Source organism: Acanthochromis polyacanthus, chromosome 12 (assembly GCF_021347895.1).
Source record: "Acanthochromis polyacanthus isolate Apoly-LR-REF ecotype Palm Island chromosome 12, KAUST_Apoly_ChrSc, whole genome shotgun sequence".
Classification (NCBI taxonomy): domain Eukaryota; kingdom Metazoa; phylum Chordata; class Actinopteri; family Pomacentridae; genus Acanthochromis; species Acanthochromis polyacanthus.
The window spans coordinates 20348150-20373747 of record NC_067124.1 but is presented as its reverse complement, the minus strand read 5'-3'; the positions used below and the strand labels follow the sequence as shown (position 1 = coordinate 20373747).

Sequence of the window (25598 nt, the reverse complement as noted above, 5' to 3'; positions counted from 1 at the left end):
GAATGAATGAGGATAAGCTGTTTCATCCAGTTTACTGAATCATTTTTACCACATAAGTATATTTTAAAAATCACTTATTTCCGATTCAGTGATATATAATTTCCCATAATTCTTTACGAATGGTTGAGAGGGTATGACGTTGTATGGTATCGTAGGGAGGGGATAGGAAGAAAGTGCTCCACATCTCAACCAAAGGAATAAGGCATAAATTTAACGAAGGTAAATGTATTTTAATGGCATTTCCTTTTAGTAGATAACCTTAAACGCTAACCTGGCGGCTTATTACTTGCTAGCGTTAAACGTGTTATCCTTTTTGCAGGGAATGTGTAATGTCAACTGTCGATAGTAAACGTTGCTAGCTAGCCGCTTAGCTTAGCTGTGAGCTAAATTGCTGCTGTCTAGCGTAGCAATGCATGTGTAGAGAAATAACTGCTATTTGACTTATCAAACGTATTGCTACCTAAACTGGCTTTTTTTAAGCTACCTTTGGCTCACAAGCAAAAGGCAAATATGTTACTGTTATGTCCACTCTATAATCCTGCCTCATAACGCGACATGTGTAACATAAACGACTTACGGTTTCAAAATCATATAGCAGCTAGCTAGCGACATACCTTTGAGGCTAGTAACGATGTGATCAAGATGTACTCTATGAAATAATCCCATCAGTAAACAACCAGCGGCTAGTTAAACAGCTGGTTTACAGAGTACGAATAATAATTTGAGTGCCGTGGCATCAAATTAGGATATCGTTTGTGCCTTGTCAGTCAAACGTCTTTAACTTTGCAGTCCCTGGATGTGTTTCGAGGCCACTATGTTTGTAACGGCGCAGTATTGTAAACGCTGGCTACCCATGTCGAGTATCAAAAAGTTAAGTGACATTTGTCGTCTGAGTGTGACATCTTTCATACGCCACACATAACTTTTAATCAAAGCTAGCGGGGGCAATTTCTAGCGGAGTGGAATCCATCAAGTATGTCAGTTTTTTAGCCGGGTGTAGCCGTAGCTGTCGCGTGACTTCTGTCAATGGAAACAGAAAGTTCTAGATTTTGAAGTGTAGCTTTATTTTCTTCAAAGAGGGTTAATATGTAATATTATTAAGAAACATTCGCTCGTTTCTGTTGAAAATGTTTGAATTTCTTTTGGCTGACACGAGTAGTTCTGCTGTTGCTGTAGGTGATCATACATGCGTTGGCATTTCGCATCGTGACAGCTCCTTTCCAGTCACAGCACACAGATTTGAGACTCTATCAATCAGTGGTGGGAATTTGCCCCCAGCTGTGATAGCACGACATAACGATGCCCGCAGTGCTTTCTAGGAGTCGAGTATTTTAATAGACCTCATGCTCATGCTGAAATGTTTGAATTGGGTAGTGCGGCTTTTATTTTGAATGAACTGTGCTTATTTGGTCTGCTGCCATCCAAACTACTGAAACACTTAAGACAGATTTACTATTTTATTCTTAAATATTGACTTTTACAACTGTAATTGTAAAAGTTGGATGCTTTGGAATTCTGATTGTCATTCCATTGTAGCTCCACAATGGAATAGAACTAGATACTTTAATCTAGTTCTAAAGTATCTATTAACACTTTAATCTAGAACTAATTGCCTCATCAGTGAAATGTTAGGACATATATGAGCAAATTTCTCTGTATTTGAATAAACTAATTTTATTTCTGCGCAAAAGAAACGCTGAAAATAATTAAACAAATACATTTTTCAGAGTGTAGCAATCTTCCCTGCCAAGGAAGGATAGGCACCAGGGACCATGAGTGAGAATGGCCCTCATACGGAGGCGCCCATGTACTTTGAGGTTGAGGTGGATCATCTGGAACGGGACGATGAAGAAGACGACAAAATCCACTTTGACAAAGATGATGACCTGATAGCTGAACCTTCGTCGTCCACCGGTCGGGTGTACGACCGCACCACCGTGCTCATCGAGCGGGACCCCATTCGTCTGGATGAGGAGGGTGAAGAGGAGGGTCACTGTGGAGGGGATGAAGAAGTCACCTTCTTAACTGAAGGGGAAGGTGATGGTGATGAGGAGGAAGGATCTCTTGTCTTTATGGCCGACCCTGATGGGATGTCACAGGGTTATGTGCACCACACTATTTCTCCAGACCAGATCCAGTTCACGATAAATCCAGGCTCTACCCCCATGCCACGCAATATCGAGGGGGCTACGCTTACCCTGCATTCTGAGTGCCCAGAGACCAAGCAGAGAGAGGTGAGCAGAATTAAATGCACCTCTTCCAAATGTAAATGATATATAACTGCTAAACAGTGATGTAATGTGTACAATGTGTCTGTTAGGTTACAAAGGCTCTTATGGTTATTTTTGGAGTATCGCATGGCTATGGTTGGTTACGACTGAAGTAATTGCTTGCTTTTGTTTGTGGAATCTCCTCCGGTCATTTCAGCTAATTGCTCAACAGAAAAGCAGATGGTTTAGAGATTTTTGTGACACGCCTAATTATCTTCCAGACTGTAAGATACATTATGTAACATTAAAGCATGCTTCTTAAACTTGCTGTTTAGTTGTGAAATTCTGAGTACAATTGCAAACATGGTAATGTGCTGCAAGGATTTTTATGGTAAGATTTGCCAGCAAATTGATCCTGGTGGCTCTTTTGAGTTAAGTAGATGTTACCATCTCACTACTCCAAATGGCATCCCATCTTGATGTGGAAGTTAACCATACAGTAAACCCTTCTAATAGAAAGTGTGCACTGGCTAGGCAGCTGTTCTAATATGAGGCAGGTTGCTACAACACACTGCTTCATCCTCTGTCAACAACTCAGTCTTGTATTAATCAGTTTATAAGTTGGGGTCAAATGCACATTTGTAAGGACAGTCATTGAAACAAGTTTGTTCTCTTTTATTTTGAAATTGTGGCATTTAGTGGCTTTTTGTCAGTAATAGGAACATAGATAATTTATATTTCCATCACGACTTCAAAACCAAAATGGTTCACCATTGTTCTGTGGACTCAGTCAGAAAGAAAGGACATACTATTGTGTGTGTGTGTGTACATCCACTTTTCAGTTATAATTAATTGTTGACATGAGTTTGAGAGCACAGAGTAATGTCTTTGTCAAGTAATGTACATGGAAGTCTTTGTAAACTTCTAGCATTACTAACCAAACAAAATATAATGCATGACGTGAATGTGTAAAATAGAAAGTGCACACTAAGGTGTGCCGGAGTTTCCCAGGATTTACTGGTGTTACAGCTGCACGCCAAGCCCTGTGTATTATTCAAGCTGGATGTCATGTTTCATTGTCTTGGGTGCTGTGATCGTGTTTGCATTGTTGTTTTGAGGTGTTCAGTGACTCTGAGTGAGCTTTTGTCTTTGCATTGTTAAAACATTATGACTTTATTTATCATGACTTTTTTTGATTACTTCTACAATGACAAAAATAAATTTCTCTAAGGACAGTAAACTGTTCAATTAATGTAATTCACTACCCCTTACACACACCAGAAAACCAAAGGAACAACTAACAAAATAAAACTTCATCTTGCTGCTGATTAAAATATTATTTTGAATTCTGCACATAAAACTAGCAGTGTGTACTGTATATATTTCAACAGGTGTTAGAAAATCTAATGATGATTGTCATCTAGCACTTTGTTATATTGCCTTGGTTTCGCAAAAAACATTTAATGTGTAATGGATTGGTCTTTCCCACTGTGCATGTGGGAGGCCAATGCATGCAATACAATGCTCTGTCAGTGATCAAATTGATGGTGTAGAAGGGTCATGATGGTGTGGGAGATGAATGCAGTTCTGATCTACTGGCTTTATCAGGCTTCCACAGTGGCTTTGCATGGATATTTGCTTAACAAATGATCTCTCTCACACACTAATATAAAAAATGAATGGCTTTAGTCAACCATCACTGAGATTAATGTTCGTCGGTAAGATTAAAAGCTTTATCAACTGTGTGTCATGTTTATTGTTTAAATAGTGAAGTAGACTGTCTTCCTGGGTGTTGGGTGTGTTGGAGAATATGTTTTCAAATTATGCCATAAGACTGGAAGGTTGAATTGAACAGGTTGATTGTTTCACTAATGATCATGTAAATCAAGTATTTTCGTCATTTCAGTTGCTGTACTTTTATGTAAATTGTGAAACAGTTATTTTTTTTATAAGACCTATAAGAGGAACTGGACAAGAAATTACAAGGATTATGCCAGCTAAGAAAGGAGATTCTCTTGTCAGCAGGCCAACCACAAGGTTACTCTTTCTGGCTTTGTGTTTGCTACAGGATAGCATTTTTCTAAGGATAGAAGGGGCTGCTTTCATTCACATTGCCCCAGGGTGATTGAGTGAGAGGAGAGCAGTAACCACACTGCAGTGGACATTGGTGCTGTGCAACAGAATTGGTTTGGATGTATTGCATGGGGGGGGGGTTAGTCATCATTGCTGTCCTTTATGCTCACCCGCTTCATGTCCTGATGGGTGGCTGAGTCACTGAGTTCACGTCCGATCTGAAAGGTCACAGTGATTCAGACTGTCACTTCATCATATGGTTAAGCTGGGTACTTCTGAGCTCAACTAACAATTGCTTTCTTTCATTTAAAAGACATGTTAAAGTAAGTTAAATGTATTTTAAAAGAGATGATGTGATCTTTTTTGCTCAGGATGATTTCAAAGCATTAAAATAGTTTGACCACTTTATTCTTCCATCAGGTAAAGCGCTACCAGTGCACATTTGAAGGCTGCACGAGGACATACAGTACGGCAGGAAACCTGCGGACACACCAGAAAACACACCGAGGCGAGTACACATTCGTGTGTAATCAGCAGGGCTGTGGAAAGGCCTTCCTCACCTCTTACAGCCTCAAAATCCATGTGCGTGTTCACACCAAGGAGAAGCCGTTTGAGTGTGATGTGCAAGGCTGTGAAAAGGCCTTCAACACGCTATACAGGTGAGGCTCCGCACATCTTTGTTGTTGTGTTTCTCCTCTTGTTGCTGTTGTTACTGTGCTTTGGAAACTTTAAAGCAAGTCCAGATCATTATCAGTACTGTAGATGCTGTTTTCAGTATTTTGTTTGTCAGAGTGGAGATTAAGATTTCATTCAGAGTGACATTAAATGCTAAAAAAAATATTATAGTATCAGTGAAGGACAAGATTGTGTCAGGATGTAAAGCCATAAATTGCTCCTGTCCTGCACTAATCTGAGTGGTGGATAAACTAGTCATGCCTTTTAAAGTGAATGTCTTAACTTACAAAATGTATCAATATAATTTAAATCACAAATTATCTTCTATTTGTATGGAGGTGTGTTGTGTGTTAGCAAATTGTTTTCTGACAACAGTTAACATTTTCGAGTATGTTCCTTTTAGCCTTAAAGTCTCAGATCTGTTATCCAAAGAATAGATGCAAAAATACACACCTTGAAAAAATAGACACAGTACTGTAAAGCAAATATCAAGAAGAAACAGAACGATGCAATGTCCAGGTTCTGTGTCCTTTATGCTCGTCCTCTTTAAGTGATAGTTATTCCACAATTCTCCCTAAATTAAAATGCCTGATTAATCCACACACATACAACTTGGTCATTGTGCTACTAACATAAAATTGACTCACAAGAAAGACTCCTACTTTAAATTAGGTGTAAAGTTCTGGGTTTTTAAAAAAAAAAAAACTGCAGTGTAGTTCCAATTTTTTTTCTCTTTTTTTTTTTTAAAGATATTTTCCACAGAAATAGGCCAAACTGCAATTTTAGGGGTTGACCATAAGAGGGATAATGTAAAAAGTGCCACAGCAGATGCCTTGACACCTTAATGGAGTATGGTGGTTTTGACAGATTAGAGCTGATATGACTCCATTAAGATAAAACAGTGACAGACATTTCTAGTCTGTTCAAAGCCAGACATCTTAAGAATTCTTAGTATTTTAACCATTTAGATTTTGCTGTATTCTCAAATCGTCTGCATCTGAGCTTTTTTGGTTTGTATCGGTTCGGTTACTATGACAACATGTCTGGGCCTTGGTGAAGCTTTGCAATCAACATCAACTCCTTGTCAGAGGCTGTTACTAAAAGCAGCCAACCAGTGTCTTACATGAATGGATTGTTTTTTTTAATGACTTTACTTTCTTCCATGCCACTCAGCCTATCCTATTCTACCACCCTAAATGAGTGTGAGCTGACTTTTTTTCGCATGCTTTTTAGACATTTTAACATGAAGTGCAACAGGAATCAACACTTTCTGTTTAATACCAGTGTTTGGTTTGATTCTCTCCCAAAGTCTCCCATTGTGGTGTAAAGAAACACTCTTGATTGTCTCTGCAGACTAAAAGCACACCAGAGACTTCACACAGGCAAGACGTTCAACTGCGAATCAGAGGGATGCACAAAGTACTTTACCACACTCAGCGATCTGAGGAAGCACATTCGCACACACACTGGAGAGAAACCGTTCCGGTGAGGATTTCCATAATCACACCAGGTTTAAGCCACTCCTAGGTGTCGATGAAGAAACTGCACTTCTTTGAATCTGTCAAAATGTTTGCTTGAGTATACACATAATTGAGTATTTTTCATATTAAGGCAAAGGGGGTGCAGTGGCATTGCTTTACTGGGGATGAATTTTCTAATTCTGTCTTGAAAATTCGTAATTTTCTGTTTGCATTTGTTTTCAAACAGTTCTGTCATGATTTTGTTTTCTGTCTTTGCCCTTAGGTGTGACCATGATGGCTGTGGCAAAGCCTTTGCTGCAAGTCATCACCTAAAAACGCATGTACGGACACACACAGGTATATATTATTGGCTGGTTTTATGTACCCTTCATTTATCTAGGAACAAGGACATGTTTAATTTTTTTTCATCTCTGCCTAATTTGCATTCGCATTGTCGCCCGTGCCTCACAGTTTATTTGAATGGCCTCATCTGGAGGATTTTTCCTGTATCCAACAACTTATGAATGCAATTTGAAGAGCAGTAATTGAAAAGGCTTTGCCAGTGTTCACTTGTACTGATTGATAAATAACTTGAGCAAGAGGTCAAGCTCTTTGCTTAATGCTTCAGTGCTTGTTCTTGGGGGACAGATTATTTTCTCAAAGTGCCAGCTACTGAACATATTGCAAACTACTCTCTGTTGTTCAGGCGATTCCTAATATGTAATTCTTTTAGTTTTACTTTCTTATATGAGGATGTAGTCGTAGTGTGTGGCCAACTAATTAATGTCACAGACATTATCTGATTCCTCTCAAGGACAGTTGACATACGTTTCTTGTACTGCCAAAGTTTTACAGATCCTTCTGTTGAATTAAGACAAAAGTGGAACATGAGATTCTGTGTCCAATCTGGACAGAAGGGATTTGTTTTCCATTGAGACAAAAAAAAGAGGCTAGATCCATCACATTAAGTTGTGGGGTTTTTTAAATCAAGCTACAGTCAGTAGGCTCTTACTGACATGGAGACAGAAGTTTCTTCTGCTTATTTGTAATATGTGAATCTTATAATATTTCTAATACCTAGGTAAGGCTTTTGCTCAACTTGCTGCAGGGCGCCCCATTGTTTTTGTGTATGAAATAAGGATAAGGATGTGTGGGCACATTGTTGATGTCTGCAGTAACTCATTGTAACATTTCTTTGTTATATTTTCTTCCAAGTTATAAATACGGTTGCAGCCTTGATCTTAGAAGACAATTTTTTTTGTTTGTTTGTTTGTTTTTTTTGGGGGGGGGCGGTTCAGGTAGAAAAGGTAAAGAATCGTAAAGATTATCCCTTACCTTATTTTGTTGGCCCCCATCTCTACTTGTTCTCTAGGGGAGAAGCCATTCAACTGTCCTAGTGATGGCTGTGAGAAGACTTTTAGCAGCCAGTACAGTCTGAAGAGTCACATCCGGGGCCATGACAAAGGACAGCCCTTCAGCGTCACCCTCACCCATCCGCTCTCTGAAGTAAGTCACAGCACAAGTGCTGTAAAATCAAATGCAAAGTCACACCCAGCTTTTGAGGAACATCCACAGAAGTCCTGTATGTTTTTCATATAAATGAATGTCCTGCTGTCCGCTCTCACACTCCGTATCAGTCTATGCACGGAGGTGTGGAAATGATGAATTGGCCTTCAGAGCTGACGGTGATCTTGTTCTCATGCCTGAGAGCACTAAGACACGGTGTCCCTCCTATTATTGACTTTATTAAAAACCTGAACATTTTGATCTACTGTGTCTCGAAAAAAAGTGTGCCTTTTGGTGTTGTGTGCAGTCTTAAGTTAATTCACGTACAGGTGTTCATATAGACAGCATTTGTGCTATGTTCTCACACATCAAGGCCAGTTTTTTTACTGGATGGATGGCATCCTAAACTGCCTTTCACCCCAAAAAAGGAGCTCCAATCTTGCAGGTGTCGCTTTTTTTCAGTTTAGCTGTCATATCTTGTTTGCATGACTAAACACTTGATCCCATTGCAGTGGCATTTTTAATTAGGACCAATTCATCTCTTAATTACAGGATGCAAATCATTCACTCTGCCTCAGTGACTTGAGCCTGATCTCCACAGACTCGGAGCTACGGGAGAATATTCATAATGTAAGTCTGGATTTTTCTTGCATTTACAATGAATATATGTAGAGGTGCTGTCAAGATTAGCAGTAAAACTGTCAAATAAAAGACATGTATTTTAGGCCGCTCTTATTTTACATTTACTGTAGTAAAACTGTAGCAGTAAAACAAGAATTTCTGTGTATTTGAAAGCTTCCTCACTGATAGTTTTATATTCTCTGTAATATTATTATTCACTGTAATAAAATGTAACAGTAAAACAAGAATTTCTGTCTTTTAAAACTTCTTAATGGCACTTAAAGCATTTTATTCTTATTACAGGCTCAAAATATGGACCTCAACAATGCAACCCCTGTCAAGATATTTGAACTCATGTTCCAGAGTCCCGACAACAGTGTCAGCCAAGATGATGCGCATCCCAACGGTAAGAACATTCTATTTAAAGTGTGTCAGCTTGAACCGTATTAAATGTTCTCGTTGTGATGGGAGCTTCATTTTCTTCCTCAGAGAGCCTTGCTGAACCCTTCAGCCTGGAGACCCCCACCCATTTGGGAGTGACTGATGCCTCGCCTCTCATCTCTTTCTCTATCAATCCTACCTCCTCATCTTCCTGTTCACACACCACTGCAGTCATGGAGGCTTCTTCCCAGCTCAGTAAGAGCTCATCCTCTCAGGCCTCCACCCCTGCCACTGTCACTGCTACTGTCAGCTCCACCCAGCCGCCCCCTTTCATGCAGTTAAGTGGGCCTCATCAGATCTCAGATCCCCAGGCTTCTGTTCAGCCACCAAGCCATGTCACCCCGCAGCATTTTGTGGCACTGCCATCCACATTCCTCCAGCCAGATAGTGCGACACAGACCACTCCTTTACCACCAGCCATGTCTGCTCCTCCTTCAGTGGCTCCTGCACTGACCACCACAGCAGCTGGCCATGCTGCTGCTGCTGTTGTTGCAGCTACCACAACGGATGCTTTAGCTACTGTGGCTCAACCTGTGCCTTTGGCCAGCAATCCTGTCCCCAACTCTGGCCCTGGTCTGGCTCCCACCCCTGCCACCATCACCATAGCGCCCACCCAGAACCTACTGCAGCCCAGCCTAGTCATGTCTGACCAGAACCTCCAGTGGATCCTCAGCAGTGCTGCCAACAACCAGCAAGCAGAGCAAGCAGTGAGTAATGTTCTCACCTAGTGTTTGCACAGAAAAAATAAGACTCAGTCTGTACTTGTGTTGATGTTGTGATGTATTCTTAAGCTTCAAAGTAGGTCAGGGTGATCACGATATGCGCGGCGATAGGCACTTTGTACCAACAAGAAAATTCTGTGATTACGTTTTGATAGTTTCATTTAAATGCATTAGATGCAAACTGTCCTGAAAGCTCATAACAAAAAAGAGATGTTAGGTAGGTGCATGAACAAACCCCCAAAAAGAAAAGCGTCTGTCATATCCTCTGATAGCCCTCTGTCACTCCCCCCTGCTACACTGGTCTCCCACTAGTTGATGACTGCCAGAGCCTCTTGTCGCCTCTGAAGTTGTGGCTAGGGGAACCAGGGACTGCCCTCGCAAGACAGGCTTAGCAGTTAAATACACAAATGATGGTGATGCACACCCACTCACCTGCTCCTTGGATTAGCAAAGTAGACGTTGGTGTCCTGGTTCAGGATCTCTATTCGGTGATACCTGGTTCTGGCCAGCCACTGGGAACTTACACCTCAGTGAAATGTAGTTCTTTCACCTTCGTGGCCCTCAGTGCGTTTCCTAGATTTGTTTGCTTTTTTATTCACTTTGCAGAAAGGTGAGATTATTTTCATTTAAATGTAGTTTTTCAAAATGTTTTTAGTTGTTGCATTAACATTATAATGATTCCCTGTGTACCTTGATAAATTGGCTGAAGTGGTTGCATTCAAAGTAAGTTGGTTCAATTCAAAATATACATTTTTGTTCTGGCCTTAATGAAATATTTGTATTTTTAAAATTATTAATAATTATCAATACTGACTATAATAAAACATTTCGTCATGATAGACTTTTCAGCCCTACTTCAAAGCGCATTTCTCCATGTTTGAAAGTGAGGATTTTATGCATTTTATTTGTCTTCTTTTCGTATGCGTGACTCATGTAAGAGGATTAGGTAGCAAAAACCTCAACTATAAATGTACCAAATGTAAATAAATCAGTTGAGTGAACTGTATATATGTAGTCAGTTCAGTGCAGTGAGTAGAGGAAAATGATGGGCTTGCCATTTTATCATGACAACCCAAACACACACAACAGCCATATAACGTATCCTGGTGTGTCTCCAGCTTTATGCTTCACCCGCTTGAACGTGATTTCCAATGTGTGTTCACAGCCGCATCAAGGAGCTCCAAAAGTGGAAAAGGTTTTCTTCACTACAGCCATACCAGTGGGGGGAAATCCTGGTAAGTCAGTGTGCACTAAATGATTGTATTTGTTCATGCTGTTGAGGCCGGAACACTTTAATAAAATCCTAAATTTATTTTGCTACCCAGTGGAGTACTTAGCCCTAACAGGATTAATTAATTAGTAGGCTGTTAAATTGATTCTTAGCTCCTCTAAGATGCTGTCACTGTGAATTATTATACAGATGCAATTCCATGATGCCTAATTAATTCACAATGCTGGAACACATTGAACATGTCCCATTGAATTTTGTTAAATTGACAGCAAGTGTAACATTCCAAATATTCAGGATCTACAAGAAGAAGTGTTGTTGACATGAGCATGACTTGGATCAGCCTAAATACATTTCTCCATGTTGGGGCCTTGATGGAAATAATAATACCATCATAGGTTAAGTAATGATTGGTTTTCCTTGTTGATTAATGAATGATTTTTTTAAAATAATACATTAGCTTATAAAATTCCAGACAAAAACTAAACAGGAAAAAAAAATGACTAATCCTTTATTTTTCATTTTGTCTTTTATGTTGTCAGTTTTCTTTAATTTTTTGTCCCTGACTACAGATGTTCTCATGAAAGTGAACTAGTAGAGTTGGTTTGTGGTCAGTTGATGTTCATTTGATGAGAGAATGTATCCCTCCATAAAATTGTGCACTCAATTACTAAGTATAACCAAGGCTGCATTCATGTTTTTTTTTCTACATTTTTATGACTATTTTACATCGTAGATTCTCACTGAAGGCAACAAAACTGTGAATGAACACATGGGACTATGTGCTCATCGACAGAATGCTAAGAGTGTGCAAAGCAGTAATCCAAGCAAAGGGTAGCTATTTTGAAGAATCTAAAATATGAAACATGTTTTGACTTATTTCACACTTTTTTGTTTACTACTTAGTGTAAACACATTTTCATTTTGAAACAATAACCGTTTCTGTCCAGAGCGCTTAAGCAGAGTTGTTAAATTCATCACCATCCAAACCAACATGCCTAAAATCACTGATCACATGGCTATTCATGTATACTGGTCATGCACAAACAGGAAGCACGTGGCTGGTTGTTTAGTTGTAAATACTATGAGGGAAGAGTGGTAATTGTGAAAAGTAATACCAAAGACTTCTTTGCTACGCCTTTGACGACTTGTAATTGCTCCTGATACCATGGGAAAGCAGTACAGGTTGACTTCTATGTTTCCAGAAAAGGGTCATGTGATAGAGATGTGATGAATCATGAAAGGACAAATACTGACTGATAAGACCCAATCAGACTGGGGATGCCTGTGTCATTGTTCCCAAGACATTGTTCCAGACTAAAATGCACTAAATGCTCTGAATTTTCAGTCTAAAACATCAGCAGCATTTCCACAACTGAACCTTTATTGTCCTAAAATGCCAGTGTGGTCCACTAGTGTGGCTGCTGTGGGTAAACTTAGCTCAACTTGTGTGTTTTTAAAGAAAAAATGACTGGTATGGAAGCCTGTAAATGCTGCATTAACTCTACTGACTCTTCTTTGCAGTCATTTAGAGATGAATGCCACCTTCTTCAAAGCAATTAGTAATTTCTCACCTCTTCCACTGGTCTCAAAGACTCAATCTATAGTTGTGTTTCTGTTTTAGGCAACTCGGTCCAACAGATTGGCCTCAGCCTGCCAGTCATCATCATCAAACAGGAGGAATCCTGCCAGTGCCATTGTGCCTGCAGGGACTCTGCTAAAGAAAAGAGTGCAAAGAGTTCCTCCTCCGTGGTTTCAGCCCCAGCACAGCAGCAGCCACCAGATCCACCTCCCCCACCGCTATCGGAGCCTCCACTCCATCCAACCACTTCGTCGTCCTCATGCTGCTCCCCCAAGTCTCCCTCAAAGGTGGGTGACGCGAGGCTGGAGGCCCCCTCCTCTTCAGCATCTTCGTCGTCTTCTTCCTCCACAGCTCAGACATTCTCCACGATCGTGAGCGGCACTGCCCCTAACCCGCCTTCATCTGACGGGTTAGCCAGCATGGACGTCTCAGACTTCCTCTCCCTGCAGAGCCCCGAGACAGCTGCCAATATTGAGGCTCTGCTGCTGGTCGCAGACGACTTCAACATGGCCACCGATGGCACTCCTTAGAAGAACTGCTTTCTGAGTCTGGCACCATGTGTTTGTCTGTTGCACCCACGCATCCACAAGCATAGATTCCACCTACACCTTGAGTCATTCTCCAAAGTGATGCCTCTTCCTTCACCTTATATAGTGTGCACATCAAACCGCCTGTACCTGCAGTGCATTCTCTTCTATATGGCACTGCGCAACATATATATATATACAAACGATGAATAACGTTTCTGTTGAGTCTCATTGCAGTAGTTGAGTTTTTTTAGAAACAGGATTAGTTTGCTTATTGAGATTTAGCAACTGTAACGCTCATTAATGCAGGGAAAGGGCAGTCGATCCTTTTGTTCAAAACAAAAAACCTGTACATAAGAATCCTCGAGATATCCACTCTGAATTGATTGAAACAAGTGAGTGTTGTCCAAGCACTGATAATTTTAGAGTTCCATTCTCCTGGCTGGAAGGTCACACACTTCAGCAGGAAAACAAAACTCGTCTGTATATCTTTGTACTGTACTACAGGTCCTAACAAATTCTTAAAGCTGGTATGCAACTGACTAGAATGCACTGTATATCCGAGGAATTTGCTATAATTTTACTCAAGCGTTGCGCTCAGCAGGAATTTTGGGGCTGGCAACACAGCCCCTCATATAGCTGATATGTAATATGAAGTAATTTCCTCAGTTTTTTTTTTTTTTTTTAAGAGCAATTAGTGTAGTCCTTAAAATGTGATGATACTTTACTATTTGTTTGGACAGCTATTTACTAATTGAGAGAAGAACCTGTGATCAGATCAGCCTGTCTTTTTAATTGACCTAAGTCAATACATCAATAAGTTGCCTATAACTTAAACTAACTTAAAATTGTATATGTTAATTTATTTAAATGCTTGATTCTTTCATTATACTGGTAATACTATCATCTTCAAGATAGCAGAAAAAATATATTAATTTATTCCAATCATTTGTTGTATTTTTAAGTGGAGCTGTTTTTTGTTTTGTTTTGTTTTTGTTACTGAATTGTTTTCCTTTTTACAGCGTAATGGGTATTGCTTAAAGGAAATTTGAGAAAAGAGGCACCTATAGTCGACTGCACAGTGAAGCAAATTATCTTCTAGGATCTGCTTGTTTGCAAAGATTGTCCATAATTAAACAGTAAGGAACTACTGTCAACATCCCATGTTTTTTTTTTTTTTAGGGTTGTGACCCTCTCAGGGATGCATCAAGTCATAACTGATCCTGGTTCCCCTAATTTGTTACTCAGACATGCGTTTTCTTTACCAGATGTCCCACACTTGCAGTAGCCCTACGTTTTGCTGCACTCTCCCCTGTTTATTGCACACTAACTTGTAAAGCGAGTAATCCGACTGCTTGTTAGCTGAGGTGCAGCACCACTACAGACTTTTTGTATACAACTGCTGTAAAGTAGCATTTAAAAGGTGGTGTCCTGGCGACAGTGTAAATATAGTACATTTTAGTGTAAACATGTTTGAGAAACTTGTAGATTATTCTAGAATTTGTATTTGTATTTTTGTATAGATTTTTGGATTACTAACTCTCAGAGTTTGGAGCTAATGTATACCCTCTATCCTTTCATTCTTCCGCCTGTCACATTTATGCAGAAGAGTTTTTTGCCGTGTTTAGTTGAATAGTTCTACAGGCAACTGTGCTTCTGTACAGTCTCTATAGTAACAAGTTGTATGAAACACATAGCCTCCTGCTCAGAGTATAATTTAACAGTATTTGTTTCACACGGGACACAATGCAATGATGACAAAGCAAAGGCATTATGCCCTGTAAATTAGAGTGTAGAGCTACTTGGCCTTACAACATGAACTGTTCTGTGAGCCTCCTTGCCTTGACAGTCTGTTTCAGACACTGACATGTCGACACTCATCTCCACTGACTCTCAGGCGATCACTTCCAGCAGCAGATCACACTGAGGCAAAAGCGCTGACAATGATCACGTTGTATTGTTTTCCAGCTGTAACGTTTGGAAAGTCTTTAATGGGTATGCAGCATTGCTAAAATATAATCGATATAGAACAGATGCAGATGACGTGATGCTGCATTTTAATTCCAGGTTGTAGGATCAAACCAAACTGACAACCCTGCCCCTTCAAATCTGGATATTTCTTTTTGCCATAATGTAGGAGCAGAGCATTCCCTTGAGTCACAGGTGCCCTGAAGGCAGTAGATTGATTACAAGAGGCTCCTGTTGCACATTTTGTGTTTGAAACCATTCCACGTATGCAGTATTTGATATCTGGAGTGTCAAAGTCTAAAGCCAGCTCCATTAGGATGATAAAATTAAGTGTCCCCGTTTAGACTCTCGAAACAAGTACTGCCAAGAGTCAGGTGTGTACATCATTATACATTCTCATACATGCATACTGTCAATGAACACAACTATGCAATTTAAGGTGTGGCATTCACGAGTTTAAATACCAGTTCCAACTAAAAGTTTATTAATGCCTCTCTCCATGAAATGATATTCTGCTTCTAGTTGTATGCCGAACTCCAATGGCAAAAATGTGCATTTCCAGCGCGTTGATTTTTTTCAGCATGCTTGTGGGGCTTCAGTTTATTGCATTTCATATTCTACACTGGAGTGGTGTGAATCTGAGCTTTGTAGTGCAACCATTAAGTACTGTTCCCATGAATGTCGTCCCACATTTATTCTTTTATGTGCGGTTTTGCCTCTGAGGTAACTGGTTTAAAACCAACTGAATCTGTTTGAGGGAGTACGTTGGCGAATGAATGGTTCTGTTTTAAGAATTGTTTTTGGTCAAATGTACGCAACGTTTTCCTTTTTTGTTTCAAGACTTTGTGGTGGATGTGTTTCATTGAGTTCACTCCATTTATGTCATTCATCTCAGCCTTTCACTTACCTAAAGATGACTTGTTTTATTAGTCGGCTTTCACCTTCACCAATGAGAGTCCGACTTACTGCTGCCAATATTTGTTTTAACCATTAAGCAGAGACACGTTTTTTTGACTTGTGGCCCTGGTTTGTCTGTCCGATGTTTGCCTGTAAAGGTGATGTCGGCCAATCGCTGATGGTGACATTTGTTTGGAAGCAGATTGATCAAACAAAAAGCCAGAGTATTTTGTGTTTTTTTGGGGGGGAGAAATTGAAATCCAGAATTTCTGCTATCTCCAACATTTTTCCAAATGGGCGATATTTAACAAAAATAAGTCAAAAAAGAAACTATATGCTTCCAAAGGAATGTCTTTACACCCAAAGAGTGAGAAATCGTTAAGGATTTGTATTTTTAAAGAATGTATAATGTGAAAATGTTTGCTTATGCTTGTTTCATATAAAATATAATAACTTTCTGAATTGAGAGCAATATAATACTAATAAAACCTTATCCTTGTCACTGAAATGTCATGTGTGATTGGTAAATGTGTTTTTAAGAGTCAAATGCATTTAAAGGTATTTAATTACACCAAGTAGGAAAATGGAGTTTGCAATCTTTGGTTCACTTCTGCAGGGGAAAGGACACATCTTGAAGAGATTTGTTCTGAGAAAAAAAAACCCAAAAAACAATTGTGTTTCAGAAGCTCTAATTGTTGAAACAGAATGCAATGAGAGAAAACAGAAGCCCTTACCTTTAGAACATCAGTCAGGTCCTTCAAGTCATTCAGGACTGCGTTGCACAGATTTATCTTCTCAGACAGAGTTTCCAGTCTGTCTTCCGTGTTCTTCTCTTGCTGTAAAGGATAAGTGTGTTGGTCACATGGCAGTTTGAACAGTCAGCCATGAACAAGTTTAACCTAAGACGCTGACCTGTTTGCCATCTGAAACAGCATCCACAGTCTCTGTGTCCTCCGTGTAATCTGAAACTGTTTCCCAAACACTTAGAGAAGCATAGAGAATTTTTAAAAAAGGAGAAAACGTGCATGTTTTATTACCCGTCTCTGAAGCCATGTTTGTTCTGCAATCTGTCTTTCACATCGTCGTCCTCTTCTGCGTTTCTGAACAGGTGCTCACAGGTGATTGACATTTTTCTAATTGCTGGTTGATGCACAGGATGAACAGGTAAAGAAGAAGGAATCGTAAATAGGCGTCAGTACTCTCAGTTTCTGCAGTGTATACCATTATAGATTTCCCATATGACATGTTGCCAACAACAACATGTTTATGTTTTCATTGAAAATGCCTAAGTGTAAAAATTGTTATTCCAACTCATTTGTTTTTAAATTTTCAATTGTTTAATCATGGTTTGGTTTTAATTAATCTATTTTTAGATCATATGAAAACTTGCAACGATCACAAACGCACAAGAAATACTGTTTTTGTTTTGATCTGGAAAAAAAAGTCATGGTTTGAATATATAGGCTATATCTGAATGCCCCCCCCCCCCCCCCCCCCCAAAAAAAAAGAAAAATATAAGTGTAAATCAAAGCAATAAGTATTCAGGAATGTGTGTTTTTAAGTGTCTCTATCCAACTTTCTTTGTGTTTATAACATTTGAAATTTAATTAGTTATTTACATTTGTCCATTTATTTTTTTGGCAAAAATAAAGTATTAAAACTACAGTACATTTAAAAATTGAATAGCCACTGGATTTATAGAATCACTGAAATAAAGGCATTATCATCTGCAGTTCACCAAAATAAACATCTTTGAGGAGCTAAAAATTAAATGTAAGATTTATATCGATATCTTTTCAGAAATGTTAATATATGTTAAAATATATCTCAGCCATAGACTGTATAATAAATCTTTTTTTAAAGATCTTAGCAGCTTTCCTGCTGCTGGCCCTTTAAGAAAAGTGATGTCATAATTTCTGGGCGTAACCCGGAAGACTTCTGTTTTGTTTTTTTTTATCGTCCGGCGACAACATGCTCCTCATCTGTGAAATGTCACATCCGTGGTCGTAGGCTGTGGATTTATGAAGTCGGTTTTAAGCATCGCTGCTGAATTGATCAAATCCAGAGGAGCTCACAGTTCAGCCGCAGAGATGTGCAAAGAACTGAAGACCAAAGTGCTGCGTTTGCTGCCGTCGACCTCCAACGGGCCGATCATTCCGCAGGAGGGCCACACAGGTATATGTGCTTGTCATGCACTGCTAAAATACACGTGGTCGGTGTAGAATTTTTTTGGAACTGGGCTGTGACAGGTTTTAGCTTTAGAAGTTAAAAAACAATGTCGGCCTGTAGAAGCTGGCAGTGAGCAACGTAAATATTGCAGCGTGTTACATCAGATTCCGGATTTTCCTGTCATGCATGGACAGCCGCATTGTGATATTAAAAGAAGATATCATCACCTAGAAGTTACAGTAGAATAGCTTTGTTAACAGTTAATACGGATACTTTGTACACATAAAGCTGTCTACTCAAACAAGACTGCAGGAAATCAGATTTTAAATGAGGATGTGTTTAGCTGACGCAACTTCAAACTATTGTGAACTTTCCATGTACTCTGATGTATATGGATGTCTAATAATTATTAAACTTAATAATGCATCTCTTATTATGTTTTATAAGAAATGTATGATTTAGCTATTTTGAATTCGCAGTTTTGTTTTAATCGCTCCTCTAATGTTTAGCCAAACACTTTCAATGCATTTCACTGATATGCAGTGTGTCACAACAGCTCTACTAACTACCTCAATATCACAAACACACTTACACACAAACTGCTAAATTAGACCCCTCTGACAGTGTCAGACAGAAAAAAAAATTATGGCAAATCTGCAGCCTGGAGACAAATGATGAAAATGGGCAGAAGACCACCAAAAAATCACCAAAAAGCAGCGCTGTAGCGAATTAGAAGCTGCTGGAACACAGAAGTCAGTGTCAACAGTGGAGTGTGTTTTACATCACCATGAGCTGAGAGGTTGCCGTGCAAGAAAAAGGATCAAACTTAAGGATCGACTGAAGTTTACTGCTGATCACATTGTCCAAAAAAAAATTCTCGTGTAACTAGTCATTTACAAACACAAATAAGGAAGAATGAGGATTACCTCCATTCTTTGGGAAAATTAAAAATCAATAGTCAGAAGGTTTGGTGTTACAACAAGACAATGAGCCTAAGCACATGTCAAAAGTGGTAAATAAATGACTGCATCAGGCTGAAATTTAATGTCCTCCCCAAAGTCCTGACTTATACCCCATGAAGGGCCTGTGGATTGTGTTTAAGCGACCAGCCAGCGATCTTAATTTAACTGCACTAGTTATGTCAGAAGTAATGGTCAAAGATACAACCAGAAGGCTGCCTGAAGCTTGTGGACAGCTGTCAAAAGCATGCAGTTGAGGTGAAAGTGTCTAACGGATGTTTAACCACAAAATAGCAGTGCTGCATGTGCATTTTCTGACCGAACAGATTTTGCCATTTTTCTAGAAAACCTGTGTGTGAACATCCAGCGTCCACATAGTGTCTTATGGATGCAGCAGAAGAAAACACTCATTCATCCCACTACAATCAATTCTGAAAGTCTTTTTTTGTTTGTTTAGTCTGAGCTCCTAACAGATCCATGATGCACATTCTGACATATTGGAGGCAGTTGGAGCCATGATATGCTGGTGTGTGCAAATGATTGGACTGTTGTTTTGTTTTTTGAATGACAGCTCTATGAAAGAAGCATACATGACTGTTGTTGTTGTTATGACCAAGACACATTGCTTTCAGTGACTCAGTCATAGAAAATATACACCCTGACATGTGAATTTTATTCTGTTGTCCTCTTCGGATGCCGTGGGTTAGATGTTTAAAGCAACATGTGTAAAATATTTGTTTTGTTAGCAGGATGTGGAAATATTGAATACCTTTGAGATCAAATTGGCTTGCCTGGAAAATCCAGACTGACTTTATTTATGTATTAATATAAATACAAATAAAGGCAGTCTGGCATTGTGATGATAGGAGACGATTTCAAAAAGGAGGGGCTAACGAATGCAGCTTGAACGAGAAAGAACCAATCAACGTAACACGGATGTGACGCACAAACAAATCGACCTTGAAGTCCATGTAGTACAAACAACAATGGCATGCAGCCGAGAAAGCGTCGCGGTGAATGATTACTGCTGTTTTTGTCACAAAAATCTGCGAATACATGGGGTACTCTCAAGTACAACACTTATTTTTGAAAAGGCTACGCAACAAAAGACTCCTTCCGAACGATTAGCGGTGTTAGGAATAACTTTAAATCGGAGCCAAACCAAGTCGGTGCGTATGTGTAAAAGTTGCTTAAATTTACTCACACGTTTGGAACGGGATTTTCCTCTGTACAAACAATGGCAAGAAGGCGAAAGTAACGAGCCATCCACTGCCTCCTCATCATCGGAAACGTCAAGTGAAAAGAGGCAACGACTAACGCCATCCAAAACGTCAAGAGACCACAAAAAGATTCGCTTTGGCCCCCCTCCTCCTCCTCCTCCTCCGCATCATCTTTATGGGTAATCCAGGCGCTGAAGATGACGCAGCATTAACTCCCGCCTCCCGTGCTATGATTGGTCGTACCAAACTGTCCCAGGAGGGAAACGCGATTCAATTTGCACAATACCAAACTGACTCTCCTGTATCTCCTAACATGGAGATTCAGTTTGGATTTTCCAAGCTACAAATTGGCCCCTAAACATGCAGGACAATGAGATACAGACAGGTGACAAATGAAAGGATAAAGTGTCTTTGTTGGCATTGATTCTCCAAGTCTCTGGAACATATTTCTATCCAAAAAATGCACCTTAATTTGGTGTCTTGAGCATTGTGGTGGAGGCTGCTGTCTTAACACGTTGGTTCAAACATTCCCATAGGTGTTGAATTGGGTTTAGAGCTTCTGATAGCTGCAAAGGCCACAGTTTACTATTCACATTCTTCATTCAGTGACCCCTCGTGTCCCGTGGCTGGAGGCTTTGTCATCTTGGAGGAGACTGGAAATGCTTCATCATAGGAGAAAGGTGATTACTCAGAACAGCTTTGTATTGATCCGCATTCCTCGAGTGAAAGGAAACAATGCCGACACGATGCCCGCACAGCCACTGCATCACCTCATTGTAGGGGTCAAGGGTTCGGGTTTTTCCTCGAATTTGTGCGAGTTGGAGCATTGAAGTCAGAAGTTCATGTTTTTCACCTTCTGTTCTGTTCCGTGTGTCCTGCTGTGGATTCCGTCTCATTGACTGTCTTTGTTTTCAACAGCTGGTGCTGAAATCCTGACTTGCACGGTGACGGCTCTGAAGGAGGGTCATGTTGTTGCTGTGCCCACAGACACCATCTACGGTCTGGCGTGTCTGGCCCAAAATTCTGAAGCGGTCAGAAAAATCTATGACATAAAAGGCAGAAACGGACAGAAACCGCTGGCAATTTGTGTGGGAGAAATTCAAGATATTTATAAGTAAGTGTTCCGATCTTAGGTCTGGTTTGACTTTTGTCTGGGCTCATGTTTGGTGGATGGTAAACTGTGAATGTTACGAGCTGATGGCTGTAATTGAGCTGCAGTTTGGATGCGGATTTTTCATTTAACGTCTCTGGATTTAAAGATTTTTTTTCTTTAAAATTCAATCCCTTAGAAGTGGTTTCTTCCTAGACCCGCTGTTTTTCATACAACTCCCACACAGAGGAGTCACACATACTAGAGGCAGATCTCTACTGCATTTTGAGTGACAGGTACACCTGCTGTCACAGAAACACCTCAGAAATTATTAATTAATTTGCGATCTAAGTATATTTTACACAGCCATGTCACATTTCTATGATGGTTGTGAAAGCTTTATTGACTGAATCAGATTGTACATGGATGGGGGAAACATATGGATGGTGAGGACATCCGAAAGCTAAATTAGAATATTCTAGACCGTATTCGGCTCCAGCAGTAGTTATTTTGTCATTCCTTAGTGTGATTGTTACTATGGAGATCTGTCATTAAATATCAGAAGATGGTGAAATAGCCCACAGCAATTTCCTAAAATCCAAACCGGTGTCACGACATTGCTTGTTTCAGTCCAAAATCCAATATATAGTTTACTACAATAAAACGTGAAGAAAATCCTCACAGCTGAGAAGCATTTTTGGTTCAAAATAAGGGAAAAAATAAAAGAATCAAATCAAAATAGTTGCTAATTTGCTCTTGGCTGAAAGCCATGTTGAAACAGCATTTAGTCATATTAGCTCAAAGCTAAACACAGATCACACCAGTCCAACAGAGCAATCCAATGTGCACATGCATTTCTCAGACAGTGGCATACACCACCACACTCACATTTCCTGAGTACCACTGCTCAGCCTGTTTTTATTCCTTTCATCAGATACTGTAAGGTGAAGGTGAAGGAGGAGCTGCTGGGCGACCTGCTGCCTGGTGCCGTCACTCTGGTGTTCGAAAGGTCTGAAGCGCTCAACGCAGATCTCAACCCGTTTACTTCAGTAGGTCCTTTAAATGAACGCTAGAGAAAACGAAACAGCACATTATTTTATTTAGAAATGTCAGTCAGCCGTTGCTTATATGTCTCTGTGCTCCCTAGCTTGTAGGTGTGCGTATCCCAGATCATGCCTTCATGAGGCGTCTTTGTCAGATGTGTGGGGAACCTCTTGCACTTACCAGCGCCAACATCAGCTCACACACCAGCACTGTGGAAGTACACGTGAGTGAAAAATTAAGAGAAATAAGTCATCCGATGATTCCGCAGAAGGATATTCCCCTCTGTTTCAACTCAGAAAAAGGTGTATAAATACTACGTGTAAGTATATCATCTTCAATGCTGCTGTGTGCCGCTAAAGGAGTTCCAGGAGCTCTGGCCCAACCTGGCCGTGGTGGTGGATGGTGGACCGATAGGAGACCAGAGCCGCCTCGGATCAACGGTGGTCGACCTGTCAGTGCTCAACAAATATCGCATCATAAGACCTGGCTGGTAGGTTCCATTACTCGGTGACTTACTTTATTTTTTTTGCTCTTGTTAGCCTTCATAATACCAACTGTTCATAAGGATCAGAAACAGTGTAAAGCATACTGCAAAATAGTACAGAACCTATTGCAATGTGACACAAGAGTAGATCAAATTCAAGATTCTCAGGGGAAAAAAAAGTTAGAGTTCAGATTTTAATCTCATAATTCAGAGTAAAAAGTCAGATTTCTGATTTTTAAAAAAGACTAAGAACTCTCTTTTTTTTCTTTCAGTGGTAATAGTCCTCTTCTATGTTTAATCAGTCGAAACGTTCACACCATGCACACACAAGTTAAAATAATTTTAAAAAAACAATTATTAAGTGGAATTTCATCAACAGTTGTGACCGTTTAGGCTTTAGTAATAAATATTATTTCATTCCTTGATGGCGGCGTGTGTGAATGCAGCGACCCAGTGCTTTCCACTTCGGTTGTATGTATGTTTTTCGGTTGTATATTTTTTTTTAAAGTGTGTTAACATTGCCTTATATACTTTAATTTTCATGCTGCTATACGGAGAGTGCTAAACGGATTTTCATTGTTTTCTGTAACGGTGACAATAAGGATCTGTTCTATTCTATATTACCCACTGCAGTGTATGTTCTATTGTACTCTGGGATAGGCCTTCATCAGAATTACGAGGTTTGTATTTCCAAACAAATTTCCAAATTGCCCTAAGTGGCCAATTCCTTACAATTGTCCACCTGCATCAGTTGTGCATTTGTAGTGTTTTTGCTGCTGTGATTCCTACTGCAGCTACAGTCCCATCATAATGTGTTCCACCATTCCAAAACTCCTGCTATACTTCTAAATGTCTTAAAGAAAATCAGAGCAGGCATGTGCAGACAGAATATGTACTCTGACTAACCACAGATGGGTGCAAAACTGATAAAATGCCACGTAGAGTCAGTTTGTTGCAGTGTGTTTCTACTCTTCTTGTTTCTGAGCTTCACATCCCTCCTGCCCCAAATCCCCCACGTTTGCTTTCAAGCCGACCCGGAACATGAAATGAGAACTGACTGTAACTCTGTTTTCAGTGCCTTTTCTTCTACGGTTGATGTGCTGGAGCGCAAATATGGGCTGTCAGAAGACTCGGGGCAAGAATGACCTCTGAACTCTCCGCACTCCAAAACACACGCTGAAACGCACAACCAGCTTTGGCCTGGGAGAACTCAGGAAAAGATAAACACGGGAATTTGTCTCAAGCAAGAAAGACTAGAACTCAAGAAGGAGTCGAGTCTTAAGCTTTAAGGTCTGGAGTTACTTTTTCTTTGGATGACTGTATTTTGTGCTCTACTACGGATCTTTCATGGGATTACGTGGGACTTTAAGGTGTGTATCATTTATTCAGAAACATCAAACAAGGGAGGTTATATAGTATTCTTAAAGTAATAAGGCCGAACAGGAAAAAGAGTGTTAATACTTTCAGTAATATGTTTAGAGAGCACTCTTATTGTCTAAATGAATCCCTGTGAGAAATGGATGGGAGCCCTGTGTTGTAATGACAATAAATCAGATTTTGATTTCAGTCCGACACTATTCATTCGGAACTCCCTTGTATTTATTTTGCTTAAAGCTTGCAGTTCAATTTTTAATCGGCTACGACAACACATATTTTTTACTTTCTAGCCTAAGCTACATTAAATGTAGGAAAATACTGTAATGTACCAGAGTTGTTTTGGGTTATATGGAAGTAATCCAAAATTCATCTGCCCACTTGCATGAGTATTTTTTTTTATCCTCAGTGCCTGATGTAAACTTGTAAAATGGATTGTATAGGTTTTTTACAGCCAAAATAAAATGTTTTTTTTTTTTGCAATACAACAGTCTTCCTTATACATAAGATGCTATCTGAGATATATTTCAGACTTCAAACTTCTAACTTTATTTATTTGTATAGCACTTTTCATGCAGAACAACACAAAGTGCTTCACAAGAATTAAAAACAAAGAAGACCATAAATGAATATAATCAAAAATAGAAAAAATAGTCTTAGTTCTTAGATGTCTGGATTTTGCGCAAAATTGATTCCAGAAAACAACAGAGGAGTGCAGCGGCCCAGGGCCAGAACAAACAGAGCAGCATAGTATGTCTCTGAGAGAACATCATAGTATAGCCTTTGGTATGAAAAAACGCCATCATATACATCATATATTGTACAAATAACAAGTCAAAGGAAAGAGACACACATTGTAGAATTGTAGTAATTGTGGACTGACTGATTTACTGATTATCAGTATTTTAATTTTTACTGATTTACGATAAAAAATCAAATTTAAAATCTCGCTACTTTGGCTCTGAACCTTTATCTAGCTGTGGTCGCTCTGTCTTCTGGAGTGATTTGATTGGTTATACGTCACAAATAAAACTCCTTTAACTTAACATATGTAAACAAAAACGTATCAACAAAGTTTTCCGTTAGAGTTTGTGTTCTTCTAAGTTTAACTCCAAGATTTTAAATACTTTAATTTACTGCAAATGAATATCTGCTCCAAATGTCTCACTAATAATCATTATCAGCCTTAAAAACCCACAAAACACCCCTCTATGCTCGACCACACTTAGTACAGTCCAGTTCCCCCTTCTATAAATCTACTTGGAATCTTCCACTTCCTGTTTGTCAAAGTGGCCTTCTACCTGGACAGGTTTTGATGGAGCTCATGCAACAAACATTTTGGGTAACT

The 25598-nt window shown here is 39.6% G+C and overlaps 2 protein-coding genes and 1 long non-coding RNA gene across 3 annotated transcripts; 2 read left to right on the top strand and 1 right to left on the bottom strand.

The window, feature by feature from the left end:
• The first annotated feature begins 102 nt into the window (after positions 1 to 102).
• mtf1 (metal-regulatory transcription factor 1) lies at positions 103 to 16418 on the top strand. Its single transcript, XM_022190324.2, has 11 exons — positions 103 to 219; positions 1728 to 2234; positions 4704 to 4942; positions 6312 to 6443; positions 6702 to 6775; positions 7791 to 7924; positions 8477 to 8554; positions 8849 to 8951; positions 9035 to 9693; positions 10874 to 10943; positions 12561 to 16418. The coding sequence occupies exons 2-11, from the start codon at positions 1773 to 1775 to the stop codon at positions 13046 to 13048; spliced, it is 2439 nt and encodes an 812-aa protein (XP_022046016.1). The 5' UTR covers positions 103 to 219; positions 1728 to 1772; the 3' UTR covers positions 13049 to 16418.
• Positions 16419 to 16457: 39 nt separating this feature from the next.
• On the bottom strand, positions 16458 to 21155 carry LOC110948726 (uncharacterized). Its single transcript, XR_007945396.1, has 5 exons — positions 20243 to 21155; positions 16948 to 17050; positions 16823 to 16878; positions 16645 to 16746; positions 16458 to 16556 (listed from the first exon to the last, which is right to left on the bottom strand). It is a non-coding gene; the product is annotated as an uncharacterized LOC110948726 (long non-coding RNA).
• Positions 17834 to 24453, top strand: yrdc (yrdC N(6)-threonylcarbamoyltransferase domain containing). Its single transcript, XM_022190526.2, has 6 exons — positions 17834 to 18085; positions 21177 to 21372; positions 22283 to 22397; positions 22496 to 22615; positions 22752 to 22882; positions 23952 to 24453. Exons 1-6 carry the CDS (start codon positions 17932 to 17934, stop codon positions 24019 to 24021), a joined length of 786 nt encoding a protein of 261 aa, XP_022046218.1. The 5' UTR covers positions 17834 to 17931; the 3' UTR covers positions 24022 to 24453.
• The last annotated feature ends 1145 nt before the right edge of the window (positions 24454 to 25598 follow it).

Excerpts from the sequence above, each read along its gene's own strand:
- mtf1 (XM_022190324.2), top strand. The coding sequence starts at position 1,773 with ATGAGTGAGAATGGCCCTCATACGGAGGCGCCCATGTACTTTGAGGTT. Across the intron at positions 8,555-8,848 it reads TACGGGAGAATATTCATAAT|GCTCAAAATATGGACCTCAA; the intron begins GTAAGTCTGGAT and ends TTCTTATTACAG. Across the intron at positions 10,944-12,560 it reads ACCAGTGGGGGGAAATCCTG|GCAACTCGGTCCAACAGATT; the intron begins GTAAGTCAGTGT and ends TTTCTGTTTTAG.
- yrdc (XM_022190526.2), top strand. The coding sequence starts at position 17,932 with ATGAAGTCGGTTTTAAGCATCGCTGCTGAATTGATCAAATCCAGAGGA. Across the intron at positions 22,398-22,495 it reads ATCTCAACCCGTTTACTTCA|CTTGTAGGTGTGCGTATCCC; the intron begins GTAGGTCCTTTA and ends TGTGCTCCCTAG. Across the intron at positions 22,883-23,951 it reads CGCATCATAAGACCTGGCTG|TGCCTTTTCTTCTACGGTTG; the intron begins GTAGGTTCCATT and ends CTCTGTTTTCAG.